The sequence below is a fragment of the Helobdella robusta genome (genome assembly GCF_000326865.2).
Source record: "Helobdella robusta unplaced genomic scaffold HELROscaffold_5, whole genome shotgun sequence".
NCBI classification, from domain to species: domain Eukaryota; kingdom Metazoa; phylum Annelida; class Clitellata; order Rhynchobdellida; family Glossiphoniidae; genus Helobdella; species Helobdella robusta.
The window spans coordinates 2,152,182-2,167,229 of NW_008705254.1; the positions used below are offsets into that span (position 1 = coordinate 2,152,182).

At 30.8% G+C, this 15,048-nt stretch overlaps 3 protein-coding genes across 3 annotated transcripts; all 3 read left to right on the forward strand.

Moving 5' to 3' along the window:
* Positions 1 to 578: 578 nt before the first annotated feature.
* On the forward strand, positions 579 to 2,504 carry HELRODRAFT_68344 (hypothetical protein; the record flags this gene model as incomplete). Its single annotated transcript, XM_009026969.1, has 1 exon — positions 579 to 2,504. The coding sequence occupies one exon, from the start codon at positions 579 to 581 to the stop codon at positions 2,502 to 2,504; it is 1,926 nt and encodes a 641-aa protein (XP_009025217.1).
* A 6,155-nt stretch (positions 2,505 to 8,659) lies between these two features.
* On the forward strand, positions 8,660 to 9,062 carry HELRODRAFT_68174 (hypothetical protein; the record flags this gene model as incomplete). Its single annotated transcript, XM_009026948.1, has 2 exons — positions 8,660 to 8,736; positions 8,873 to 9,062. Coding segments are annotated over 2 exons (267 nt in total), but the record flags the coding sequence as incomplete, so codon positions are not given.
* A 3,478-nt stretch (positions 9,063 to 12,540) lies between these two features.
* Positions 12,541 to 13,634, forward strand: HELRODRAFT_68329 (hypothetical protein; the record flags this gene model as incomplete). The annotated part of the gene is made up of 3 exons (XM_009026966.1): positions 12,541 to 12,740; positions 12,819 to 12,927; positions 13,461 to 13,634. 3 exons carry the CDS (start codon positions 12,541 to 12,543, stop codon positions 13,632 to 13,634), a joined length of 483 nt encoding a protein of 160 aa, XP_009025214.1.
* Between the last annotated feature and the right edge of the window lie 1,414 nt (positions 13,635 to 15,048).

The window sequence follows — 15,048 nt, forward strand, 5'->3', positions numbered from 1 at the left end:
TTTATTTATTTAAGTTTTAGCTCACTATAATATAAATAAAGTATAGTCTATAAATATAATATATAATAAAAATATATATTTGTGTCTGATCTTGAATTGCAGTTATCTTGATTTGAGTGTAAAAAAATGTGCCTGACAATAAAAAAGTAGATTAGAAAAATATGCAATCAATTTGTTATGTGTTGATTCACTTTAATGTTAATCAAATGCAGTGTGCTTGTCATTCATACGTGAAATAAAAATAATACAATAAGAAAAAAGAGAATGATGAACTATGATCATTATATTATTTATATTTGATTTTCTGATATAACTTTTTAAGATTCAAATTCTAAAGTGATATATTGTATATACTTGTGCCTATATATAGTATATATTTATTAAGATTGTTAGAGAGACAATCTAAAAATATTAGATTACAAGTCTTTTATTATTAAATTTTGATGATAGATCGTTGAATATATTGCAGTTGAATCATTTCAATTAGTGTGAGTTAATTTTTTGATTTAAAAAAAATCATTATTTTTGTTCATGTATATAAATATATATATATATTACATTTCTCAGATATTTTGAAGATGTCGACGAATGGTACAACTGAGCGAGTTTCTTGTGGCATGGATCTGGCTTTTTCTAGTGATTTGAATAGTGATTTGGATCAATCATTAGATCTGGGTTTTGATTTTATATGTGTACCTATTGTTCATCCTAGGTTAACACGAGACTTTTTTCATGAAAAGGTAAAAAATCGAGTTGGACCACTTAGCAGATCAGATTTTTTATTAAGCAGTCAAGATTGGACAACTTTGATTGTTGCAAAGATAACTCCAACATTACAGTTGGATTCAATGAATGAGATTGTTAGGCATAATGCTGAACATTCTTTCAATCAAGAAGTTGCCCTAGCGAATCATCTTGGTCTGCCTGCCATAATGGTTCAGTTGAAAAATATGAATAATATAAACCTTGCAAGAAACGTTAATGCCATTGCTATTAACTCCCATTTCACTTTATTTTGGGTGAAAGTTCCAATGACAGCTCCAATTGTTCTATGTGATGATATTTTTAATGGTGGTTTGGATTTATCCACTGCTGAAAATTCAAACAATGATTCCTGGAAATGGTGGAATCAGTTGAGAATCTTGTGCAATTACAATAAAAAACTTATTTTAGTTTTAGAGATAACTGCAGATCTGCCATCTGATGCTGAAATCACTCGCTGGTTAGGAGAACCTGTGAAAGCAATTATATTATCCACAAAGTTGTTCTTAACAAACAGAAAAGGTTATCCTGTCTTGCCAAGAAGTCACCAATTATTACTGAAAAAATTTTTCAAACTAGATGTTCAGTTAGTTTTAACTGGCAAAAATCGTCACAAAAGTAAAGGCTTGTCATGTTATAAATTATATTTGGATCATTTATTTCAGCAAAGAGAAATGCCCGATCAAATATCTAAATTTTCTAAGGGATATGAGGATTATCTTCAATGTCCTCTTCAGCCGTTAATGGACAACCTTCAATCACAAACGTATGAAATTTTTGAAAAAGATCCTGTGAAGTACACAAGTTATCAGCAAGCAATTTATTTAGCTCTATTGGACAAGGTCAAAGAGGAATCAAAAGATAAAATAGTTTTAACTGTTATGGTTCTTGGAGCTGGCAGAGGGCCTCTGGTCACAGCAGCATTAAAAGCAGCTGCAGAAGCTAAATGTTTGATTAAGGTTTATGCTGTTGAAAAAAATCCAAATGCTGTTGTTACTCTTGAAAATTTAAAAAGTGACTTTTGGGGTGATAAAGTTACAATAGTTTCTTGTGATATGAGATTTTGGGAACCTAAAGAGAAAGCTGATATTATAATAAGTGAACTTTTGGGTTCTTTTGGTGATAATGAGCTTTCTCCTGAATGTCTAGATGGAGCAGAGAGGTTTTTGAAACCTAAATGTATTAGCATACCATGTTCGTATACATCCTATGTGGCGCCACTTCAATCTTCTAAGTTATGGAATGAAGCTAAGTTATGCAGAGAATCAGGCAAACCTGTAGATTCTCAGTTTGAAACTCCATATGTTGTTCGCTTGCACAATTCACAGTTGATTTCTGATCCTCAACCTCTTTTCACATTCGACCATCCTAGAAGAGATGTTACTGGTTCAAATTTTATCATGATGAAACAAAATTTATCCAATGAACGATATGGTGAGTTAAAGTTTCCAGTTGCTCTTGACACAGTCTTGCATGGGTTTAGTGGTTATTTCCATTGCATCTTATACAAAAATGTGTCAATTAGCATAGTTCCAGACACACATACACCCGGTATGTTCAGTTGGTTTCCAATTTATTTTCCACTCAAAGAACCAATTTTGCTGAAAAAGACTGATATATTAACAGTTCACTTTTGGAGGTTGGTCAACGAAAAAAACGTTTGGTATGAATGGTGCACATCTACTCCTCAACAAACTCATATACATAACCCTAAAGGCAGATCTTATATTATTGGACTTTGATTTAAATCAACTATTAACTGTCGTTCATCCATTTTCTATAGTTGAAATTGCCGTTTATAAATTTTCCTCAAGTTTATGTTGCTTATCCTTGTTCGATGACATCAACTTGTTTTTTTAAATGTTGTATTTTCGTTTTTAAAAAAATATTATACTCAATAAAAAAGACGTTTTTTTCTTTTTAAAAGTTAAATTTATTTTACGGCTCGCAAAACTTTATTCAAAGCGTGAGAATTGGGAAAAAATTATAGAATTTTTTAAGTCTGTAATCAGTGTTCCTTCTAATGGATTGGCTTCGATTTAAACGTTTCTTGATCGGGTGGACTTCGACTGTGGTATTTTATACTGTATATTCTTATCTAAACTTGGAGCAAAAACTTAAATGGCGTTAATCATACATTATAATTAGTGCAACGATCTCTAGTTTGGGTGATTAATTTTCTTATAGCGGAATCAGTGGAAAAACTGCAAACTATTGTTTCCAAACTAGTTTTTGAAAGTGAATAAAAAGGCTTGCAAATTAACATGAACTCCGATTTGCTTCATGATCATGAATGGTAAACAGGTAGAAAGTCAACAGCTTCAATTATCTCAGGTTGTAAATGTGATGTGGATATCAAGCGAAGGATAGCTATGGCGGAAGATACATATTCTACAATGAAAAACGTCCTCACCAACGGTAAAATCAGCACCAACAAAATTAAAACTATTAGGTGGTGTGTTACATTTTTCCCGTGCAGACATGCATCTCTGTCACGAGTCCTGGACAATTTAAAAAAAATGGAAAATGTGGTTTTTGAGAAAAAATAAGAAAATTAATTGAACCTTTCATACCTCCAATAAGGATGTATTAAAACATTATAAAAGGAGGATGCCACAAATAATCCAACACTCCGGTTATAAAAAGAGAAAATTGCTACAAATAATCCAACTGGGGCAGCTAAAGTTTTCGGTCACATCATGCTGAAGGAAAGAATGGAAAATCTAATATACTGGAAAGATTGTAGAGAGGAGAGAGCGCGGTCAACAGCGAATTACATTCGTGAAAAGTTCTTGTGTCATTTGTTGAATAACCCCACATTTTAACTACTAAAAATTGTTAAAGATCGGGTTTTGTGAAGGTCGATGGTCGCCTATGCCCTGAAAGGATAATGCTCGAAAAAGAAGAAGACTTAGTTTCTAGGTCAAATCCTTCAGTTCAGTTCCTATGAGTAATTCGTTGGCTTGATTTATAGCTAGTAATTCCAGATGGCTGTGGTAATGCGTTTTTATTCTTTAACTAAATATTCAATCTGACGGACTCTGCTGAATCTATCAGCCATCAATATCGACATTCATAGGGATAGTGTTGAAAGCCTTGTCAATAACTATATATCACATCATTTTATTTGCATCAATTGACACTGTTTAAAATTAATAAAAATATTTTACTTTCCGCAATTGTTGGTCGAGCTTTGACAGTAACTACTTTTCTACAGCACGCTACGGAAAAATCTTTTGCTATCAAATAAATATATGGAACATCTCGCCTGGTGGAATTCCCCAGAAATCTTTCACGTGAAAGTAAACAGAACATCCTTAAAATTAAAAAAAATAATAGACGAAAGGACGGTCGTCAACTCGTGTTTCGGCAGCTGATCGTTGAGTTCAGCTAATTTAGTTTTGTACGTTCAGATTCTTACCTTATCGGGATCAAAATTCATTAATTTTCAATACCTGTCATTCGTTGCTAATCGAGAAAACTCGTTCTCCGTTATTTGTTTATTTGTAAAATTAGCTAGCGTGGTAAGGTAAGAGATAACATAGCATTAGAATTTAGTAGATAAACTTATAAAGATAAAAAACAAATATCAAACAAACTCTTTGCTTCTTAGTCTTTTTTGAATCGTGTTGGTGTACTAAGTATCTTACCTGTACTGTACCAAGTACCTAAACTGTAATACTAGTCTATAAAAAAAAAGATAAGAACATAAAAATAAATAAATAAGTTTGTACATTGTGTTCTGTATTATTGTCATTGTTTAATATTAAATAATATAATAATACTTTCATTTGAATAAAAAATTAAATTATAAAAGTTTATAATAAGAAAATTGTTAAAACTGCATGACGGTGCAAAACATTTTTTAATTTTATTTAATAATTAGTATATTACAGGCCACAGTTATCTATGGTCCAGTATGTCCTACTAACACAGTTAAGGATCTTTTAAATTTTGGGAATTGACTTTATTTTATGGAATTTTTAAATTAGTGTTCTGTTGTTTTCTACAACTTGCTGCAGAGTAAAAACATCTTATCATATTAAAAAGTGTGTTTGTGTTTGTTTGGTTAGAACTATAACCTGCAATCAGTTTAAAACTAAACCAAGTGTTAGTAATTTTGATTTAATTAATTTGCTTTCACCTACTTTATTTTTTATTGTTTGTCTGTTGCTGTTTCGTTTTATTGTTTTTTTCAAAATTAAATATTGAAATTACATTTCAGGCTGTGTCTTTTAAAATTGATTGTTAAAAGAACGTCAAAATCAAGTTATTCGATTTAATTTATTTTGTTTTTTATAAATTGATTAGACATGAGCTTTAATTTTGTGAACTGTTATGTGTTATAGTATTTAAAATTTAAATATTGAAAAAATTGTTCTAATCATATTAGACTACACATTTTGTTGTTGTGTCATATTTTAGTTTGGTGAATTTTTAATTTTTCTATTGATGTAAAACTTTTTTAAGTTTGGTTTAGTTTGTAATTACGTATTTCTACTGAGATATTTTTTACATACCTTTTTAGGCTGACATGGTGCTATTACTTAACAATATTAAAGTTATTTCCTTTGATATTTATTATTTTCTATACACTTCTTTCTCGTTACCATAGTTTACAAAGTGGTGGATGGTCTGCCTCACTAGCTGTTTCTAATGTAATTGTTATATATACAAAAATCTTCATTGACAAAAAGCACTAAGTCAATTTGCACTATTAATAAATGTTATTATGAAAATATTCACTGAAGTTATGATTATATTAATGTGTATATATAAATATTACTCATACAACCAATTTCAAAAAGGGATTGTTGGTGATAATTGCTGGAAGCCATAATTAAGAGGCTTTAATGAGTGTAGCTAGTTCCTAATTGTACAGTGCAACATTTGGCCCTTGTCATCACATTTAACATAATCACAGAAATGTTTTATAAAGCAATTTAACTAGAGACTAGACTTAATCATCATTTTGTAAAGGATTGTTTATAAGCCTTTTCTCAAAATCTTAACCTGTAACCTTTTACTATAGAGTAATTATTTCACACTTACTATACTTAAATTATCTATATAAAAATTTCGTTTTTAGAACAATGGTGAATTTTTTAATATTTTAATGTAATTAAAATGGAAAGATTCATATCATTTTGCAATTTTTGAACATTATTTAAATAATCTGAAAATGTTTTTAAGTAGTTTTCAATATTATTTAAATAATAATTTCAAACAGTTGAATTATAATCATCGAGTGTGTCAAAAGTTCACAATTCTAAATTTGTAAAACAGTTAACAGGATTAAAAGTTAACAGGGAGAATGTCTTCTTCTGGCAGCATCCCGAAGTTAAGGGTAAACTCGCGTCTGCTGCTCATGAAGGAGAAAGCACTGCAGGAGGAGCACAGGAAGAGGCAAAAGATGGTGGTCTGTCGTTTCTTACTTCACCGACGTTTTAGTAATTTTTAAAACTTTCATGCATTCAACTCAACGAGTGTCAACAGACGTCTCTACTCTGTGATTGAAACCAGAACATAGTTCTTGAATGCTTATTCACTCAAGCCAGTGCTACTTGGCTGTGAAGCCGTGCATAATATTTGTTCTATTTTTTGCATTTGTTTCTGTCATCTCATCTTTTAATTAAATTTTTATACATATTTTTAAATGATTTGCATACATATTTTAAATGATTTGCATACATGATTTAAAAATTGAATCGATGAAAAATATTTGATTCAGTCGAGTCCCCGATCTCACAACAGCCCGCGACCGTGGCCTCAAAATGGAAGCTTCCACAGCACATCACTGAACAGCTCAAGAAATGGCAGCATACTCTCAAATGGTTGGCTGACTCATTTATTTTTCATCAATTTTGATTGGGTCATTATTTTGAAAATCATTTTAATGATTTTGATTTATGAATTTTTTTTCAGCTTTCTTGATTAATGTTTCATGAATTTATTTGGATGGAAAGGAAGATTGAAATGATTGCACAGTAAAACACCACTTATTATTTGGTGATGGCAATGTTAAGGTTCATTACAAGATGGACTGAGTGATTGCTTGGGTATGAATTGGAAATATATTAGGCGAATGATGTATTGAAGCCTGTGACAAACTCAATGAATATAATTTGAAAAATGTTGATTTAAAAAACATGTCAGATCCTTTATATGAGGATTTGGGAAGTTTGGATTTTGCTGCAAGTCCGAGTTCTGTGACGCCAAGCAGCACTGCTACCAGCTTTTCTGAAGTGAGAAACTTAAACCATTTACCAATTGAATGTGTGGTTTTTAACAATTAATTTGTTTAATAATCAAAAGTCTTTCATGATATACCTGGTTGTTTTCTTTAAAAATGTACTCGCTTAATTGCCAGTTTAAGACCCATTTTGTCTTTAGTTCTTGCCTACTTGGTTAAGAATGCGTTTTGCTAGTTTGAAAACGCGGATAGTAATTATAAAGATACTTTTGCTTATGCTCTCTATCATGCATGCCTTTGCTGCTAAATAAATTTATTACTTGAGAAGGTCTCGCTATGTTTTTTGGATAACATTTTATGGAGTTGAGTGTAGAAAAGTATGTAACAACTTAAGAGGTGTTTGAATAACGTTTAGTTGAATATTGTCTACAGGCAATTCAATTAGCCTGGCCTGTTTGCTGCTTCTTTGCTAGGGAACTGTTGTAATTGCTCTGTTGGATTGATCTGACAGTAGATAATTATATTATAGATTTGCAATTAAATGAACAAACAACTATACAATTGTTGCTGCTTGTTAGTTAAATTATTCGTTTTCATTAGTTTATGTTCTGCTGGGTTTATTTTTTATTTTCATTCACTTAGGTTTTTTATTATATTATTTTCGATTTAATATTACACGAAAATAACTCAGAGGATGATGATCGTTATAATGTTTATAACTATTGATGCTAATGTGTCAATATTGAATGTAGTGAAAAAAGTAACCTGAGTTCACCCATCCAGGCATCAAAAGTTGTATTCATACCAATTATCTGCAAAGAACAACAACAACAACAGAATCTAATTTCAATTTCTGAGTGAAACAATTCTAAACTTTCTCATTTATGTTGTTTATCGCTGTTATTCTTATAAAAATTGATATAAAATTTTTTAAAACAGTGCGACGCGTTGTTTGATGACATTAACGACATCGTGATGAAGGAGAAAGGACCCAGCACGTACACTGACCAAGTTAGTCTTCTTTTCTCTTTCACTTTATTTCAATTAATTAGTTGATGAGATCTGATAAGTACGGTTGGTAAAGCAATATTTCGTAACCCAATGTCGTTCAGGTTTTTTTAATGTCTGTCACGCGGCGTGGGGTATGGCATTGTTGTGGAGGAGGGTAGAACTTTTCATTTTATTAACCAACAATACCTGGTGCTGTTCACTTGAGTTTTGACGCATTTCATCAACTTGTTGGCAAGACCGACATTATTTTTGCACCATCACAATAATAATAATAATATTATTATTATTAATAGTAATAATGTTAATAATAATAATAATGATAATAAATGTTATTAGGCTTTTACAAGCCGGACTGAATAACAGGAGACTCAAACATGCTATTTATTTATGCAGATCTTCACAGATGCGTACAACGAGGTGAAAAACGAAAACGATAGTGATAGCAACGGAGCCAGGAGCAACAAGTTACAGTTGAAGGCATCTTCATCGTGTCCCACCATGAGAAACTCTGTGGCAAGTAGATACACCCTCCCCACTAACTTGGACCCAAACGACTTTCCCGATCTTGATTCTTACAAAAAGGAAAAGCACAATATTAGTTGGGATACTTTTCAACATCTTTATTTTTATCGTTATTTCTATCATGTTGTTTTTTAAACATTATGAATTTTAATTCCACAATATTTGTATTCAGTTGAGAAGAAGAGAAGATATAAAATAAATGACTGCATACAGGAACTCGCCCAACTGCTACCTGTCTCCTATGATATGTTAGCTTCATTATTTATTACCATTTTGTTAGCTAGGAGACTCACTGTTCCGTTACATTTTCCCAGAGTATCAACTTTAATGGATTTTTAAATTTTGATAACCATCGTTAGTGTTTAAACCTGTTCTGATGAATAGAGATTTGAACAAGAAGAAGGGTTACATATTGGAGAAGTCAGTTGAGTACATCCAGAAGCTGCAGGCCGACCGAGCCAAGAAGATTGAGTTGGAGAGGAGGCACAGAGAGCTGGAGAAGCAGAACAGGAAATTGTTACTGGAATTACAGGTTTTTCTTGCAGTCGATGACCACTGCTGCTATAATATATAGCGTATAAATGAGGTCACGCTCGTAGTAGTAACAAAATTTAGCCATAAATTTGAATCTTGTATTCATTCATAACATACATTTGGTAGTATTTTCAATTGTTCTGTGTGTGTAGTAACGTATATTAGAATGGAAAATGACGATGGCTTTGTTGATTCGGTGTAAATTTTTAAATTCACATATGCAGGCCATGAAGTTGTCGAAGAATAATTTCCAGAACAGTCCACAACCTCAACTCACCCAACAAAACAACATCTTCCAACAAGTGAACCAGCTTCAACAGAACAGTCAGCAGCAGCAGCAACTACAACAACCACAACAACCAACACCACAAAAAATCATTATTCTGTCTCCTACGTCTTCCAATCAACAACAAGATTCTCACCGTATACAACAACTTCTACAACAGCAACAGCATCAACAACAACAGCAACAATTTCATTCACAAAATATGTACAATGCTATTAATGCACTTAACTTTCCCAGTAACATTACATTCAATAATAATAATAATAACAACAGCATCATCAACAACAACAACAACAACAATAATAATAATAATAATAATAATAATAATTATACCACTGCCTACGATAACAACAGTTTACTGACGAATGATTCTTTGGTGAACCCAACTATCGCGGGATTTTTAAATTCAATATTTTCCGAACAAGAGCCTTCTGCGACTGATTTGGTAAACAACATCGTCGACGACCAATTGACGAACAACCTGCCGATCATGGTCAATGAAATTTCAGAGATGGACAGGGACGAGTTGAATAACATCGTAAATTTTGATGATTTGAGTACTGATGAATTTATTTCCACCGACTTCTCCCTCGCTTCTCAATTTTAAAACCTCTTCACGGCTTTGTTCATGTTTTTGTTCCTCTACTTGCATGTTTCACATTTCATGCCGCCCTTCTTCTCAAGCAATCATGCTGCTTTTTTTTGTTCACACGTCAACAACTTGTCCAAATTAATGCTATTGTTTAAAGGTGTTGAATTCGAATAACGTAGAAATCTTTTTATGTACACAGAGCAGCAGTTGACTTTATTGTTTATTTCACCGGTAGGCGGAGGATTGTTGCCAAATGAAATTTTTCTTGTTGAATCTATTAACGGGAACCATTAGATGACCATAGCAGTTTGTGGCAGGAGCCAGATTACATAAAGATGCCTCTTCTTCAGTTGTGCCTCTGTATATGGATGGAATGGATTTATCTTACTGGGCCTTCAACTTATTTATTGTTATCCTATTTCTTTCTTTCTTATATACTTTTTTTACCTGGAACGTTTAAATTGTTTTGAAACTATCAAAACAGTGTTTTTTAACTAAAGTTTAATCCACATAATAAGGCCATCGTCGTTTGATGTGTTATGGTTGAGTTGGCTTTGGTCAAAAGCAATTATGTAAATTTTATTTTGTTGACATTTTTTCTTCGTTAATGGTAAAGATGACAATTAGTTTCTCAGCGTATACTATGTATATTGAATTCATACGCCATTAATTCAAACATTTATGTTGTTACGCATCTTAGGATTAATAATTATTATTATTATTCTTGTTGTAAATATAATTAGATCGGCAACGTAATTTGTTATTGAATTGAATATTTTTATTGTAACTATGTGTTGAACAATTTTAAAAATTTATAAATAATGTAATTATTTGTATTTTTAACATAGTTACATTTTGTAATTTGCAGTTTTACACTTTTAAACTAATAATTGTTATTTTATCGTAGGTTTAATTCTATTAAAATATTTGTAAGCGTTCGCGTAGTTACGTTTTCTTTTTTGGCTCTTGCCGATCGTCCAAACACAAACTGACATGATCTTCCTCGCCCGTCATTCTGCTCTTGCTTTCTAGGAAGTTTATAATGGCAAGGCTCAGGCCATTCGTAAAACGCTTGGAACTCAAGTCTTAGTCTATTTGCAATTTGAATAAAATTAAAATATTCGTAAACCGATAACGACATGAGGAAGGTGTTAAAACATATAGGACATTTATTAATATCTACGTTGAAGAATTGTAAACTGCAGGATAATATTAACATTTTCACTGTTTAAACGTCGTCGTTTGAAACTCGAAAATAAATTTCAATTTCTGCTATTGCAACGGGTCGTTGGATTAAAATTTAACAGGGTAACGTACATACACGGCAAAACCATATATATATATATATATATATATATATATATATAGAGTATATACATATATTCTATTTACATATATATATGTGGGTAAAACCCATGTGAAACCTAAAATGAAGCTCTCCATTGTACCTGTAGAAACGGAAAGGTGGGCGTGTGCACGTGATCTCTCGTGGTAATTAATACTGCACGCACGCACACATGGACAGACTGATTTATGTTCAGGTTTATTAAATATAATTATCCTCGCTTTGTAAATAGATGAGGGATTGTGCGATATATTGCGTTATTATATAATATATATATATATATATCATATGAATAATAATGAATTGTATTTTCGTTTAGTTTAGGTTTTGGGTTTAGGATTTTGGTTGTTGATGAGAAGGAGAGAAGATCCGTTTGGTTTGGTTTTAGTTGGTTTGTAACTTTGTATGTGCTTCTTCTTTCAATTTTTCAAATGATTACTAATCTATTCTATTCATGCTATTCTTTTTCATTTAATTAAAATTCCGTAATTTGCTTAAACTTTTAAAGCTTTTTTTAGTCACGTTTTATTACATAACTATTACTATAATAATACTACGACAAACGTGTTTACTATGTTTAGTATTTGTATTTTGCGTCAAACAACTTACAGCTGAATGCTGATTTAGTGATAGTGATCCTACCTAATAATATTCCTCACATGCAAAGTTACGTTCAGCCGTTCCTTTTACCAATGAACACAAAGATTATATAAAAATATAATCTATAATTATAAACTATACGCTTATAATAAAGTATATACATATATTATTAATCACAAAAATTATTAATACTCATACCTTGAAACTCTTGAAATTGAAAGCATCCCCTTATTTCGCTGTTACACTTAAGTCTTAAGTTAAGACTTAAGACATAAATAAGAGTTAAGTTTATTTATCTTATTATTTAATTATTAATATATTAAATTTTAATTCCATTGCAGACTGTGGTTGTGCTGGACAACAGTTGAAAACTTTTGTTATTATTCTTGCTTGTTTCCAAGGGGTTGGTTCAGAAGTTTCAGTGAAATAAAATAAACCCACAACTGCAAAGAAGAATTTTTATACAAGAAAATGGTAAAGCCATGGATTGTTTGTTGAAGATAATTTTTTCAAGAATGCGATGATTATTTAATATTTTATTATGTATCAGTTGAATTAAATAATTATTAAATGACATATCAAACACTGGTATTAAATAGATAACCTTTATTTATAATTATAAATAGTTTAATACACTATTGTTTTGACTAAAATTGTTTAATTTAATTGAAAAATTTAAGCAATATTTTAAAAATATGTCGTTTATTACATTGCAGATGCAATTTATGCTTCTGTTCAGCAGACAGGGTAAACTTCGTTTGCAGAAATGGTTTGTTTCCCATCCAGACAAGATGAAGAAAAAAATTACTCGAGAACTTGTTGCTACCATTCTTGCCAGAAAACCAAAAATGTCAAGTTTTATAGAATGGAAAGATTTGAAAATAGTCTATAAGAGGTCTGTCTCCACAGTTATTTATTGCCAAACAAAAGATATTTCAGAGTTATATATTGAAATGTATAACATTTGTTTCAGGTATGCTAGTCTGTATTTTTGTTGCTGTATTGAGAAGGAGGATAATGAATTACTAACACTTGAGATTGTTCACAGATACGTTGAACTGCTTGACAAATACTTTGGAAATGTAAGTCTAACAGTTTCTGTTACAGCTTTTCATGTTGCATTACACTTAGTAACATGGAGATGGGCTGAAGTTTCATCAATCATGAAGACTGTAAAAAGTTGCAACAAGGAATTAGTCTAAACTTTACAAAATTGTGTCTAAGTCATTAGTTAGTTGAACACAAAATTTTTTACTGAGTGTTAATATTCTTTCCTGGATTATTGTCAGGAGTGGCTAAAAGACTTATTTTATCTAATAATATCGTTTTAGTTGTAGATATAAAGTCGTGAATTTCCTAAACTAAATTATTCCAATATGTTATCACGCATATAATATTTTCAGATAGGTTCCTGCTGGCATAGCAATAGCATTTAATATTTAAATAGCTAAAAAAATTTCAAGTGTCTGCAAGTTTATTTACCAACGCTTTGATCTTGCTTCAATTGCTGTATCAAATTTGTAGTCACTTCAATGTTTATTTCATTGGTTGATTCAATTTCATGTTTCAACTTTACTATGAGTTTATAAAACTAATGTAAATTAATATTCTCAAGGTTTGTGAATTAGATATCATCTTCAATTTTGAAAAAGCATATTTCATGTTGGATGAGTTCATTTTAGGAGGGGAGGTTCAAGATTCAAGTAAGAAGAGCATTCTTAATGCCATTGCTCAGATGGATCTTTTGCAAGAGGTTGTCGTTTTAATCTTTTGTTTGCATTTCACGTAAATGTTTAGTTTAATATATAATTTGTTTTTTTTACAATATTACTAGTTTTTACAAATTCAAAGATCATTAATCTTTTAGTCTGATACCTCTTTCTTTTCTAATATAGCAGTTTTTTATGACCGATAAACTAAATGTTAATAGTTTTGGCAGTCATTTAATTATCTCTTGTGTTATGCGTCAACATACACGCCTCAGCCTGGTAACAAATAATCACATTTAACATGATATCTGTGATTAATTTTGTGAGCCTGTGTGGTTAATTGATGATTTCCTATTACTCTTCACATATATCGTTGGCTTCATTTTTTAATATTGTACGTGAACGGTGTATTAACATTCATCTAAATTTTTTTGAAAAATTTACTCTATAACTATTACTTGTCGGTCCTTAATTTTGATCTATATCCTATATATATATATATATATATATATATATATATATTATATATATTATATATTTTATGTACGTCTTATGTACTCTATGCCTGACAGTGACTATTACACCTTTCCTTTTAATCTGAATATTTCGGGTATTAATTCAATTTTTAATTATATTTCTAATTGAAACGTTGAAATGAAATTACGCTGAAAAAGCAACTCTATTTTATTACTGTGTTTTTCATGACAAATTCTTTGAGCTACCATAATTTCTAAGTTATAAATAGTATGAATAGTAATTATCAGCTGAACGTCGTAGGCATACACGCTGAATTGTACACTAATGATGGTGATATTGAATGTCTGTCTATAGCATAGAAAATATCTAATTATACTATTTCATATAGGATAACGAAGACCCGAGCAATATATTCGAAGAATTAGGTTTATACGGATAACTTGCACCTTAAAAATAGACTTTTTACATTTTGTGTTGGGACTTGATGTACAAATTGAAATATTAACTTTTTTTTATTTTCAACCGTAACTTTCACGATTATGTTTTTGTCGGTGGAGGTTTGTGTACCTACAATCTTGAAAAAATATTATAAAATTTGTGACGACACCTACTTATGCTAAATAATAAATTGTACATCATTTTGACATTCACAGTTTTCATTTTTTAGGCTATGATGCATCATCTAGTTCATATTTCATTTCGGTTTTCATGTTTATTCCTTTGGTTATTCTCCGGTTTTATATCGCCTAATTAATTTTTAATGGTAACATTGTATTACATATTAATATATTTATCTTTTTACATATATATAATAAATGAATAATATATAAATGAATATTTGTATGCATTTAGATGTTATATGTTGTACACAGTTTATAATTTGTTTTAAGAATAAATTAATACTGCAACCAGGATGACATATTTTAGGTTTGGTTTTGATAATTTTAATCAAACAGGGAGGTGGTGGTGGTAACAGAACCCAATTGCTACAAGAGGATGATCTTTAATAGTGCTTTA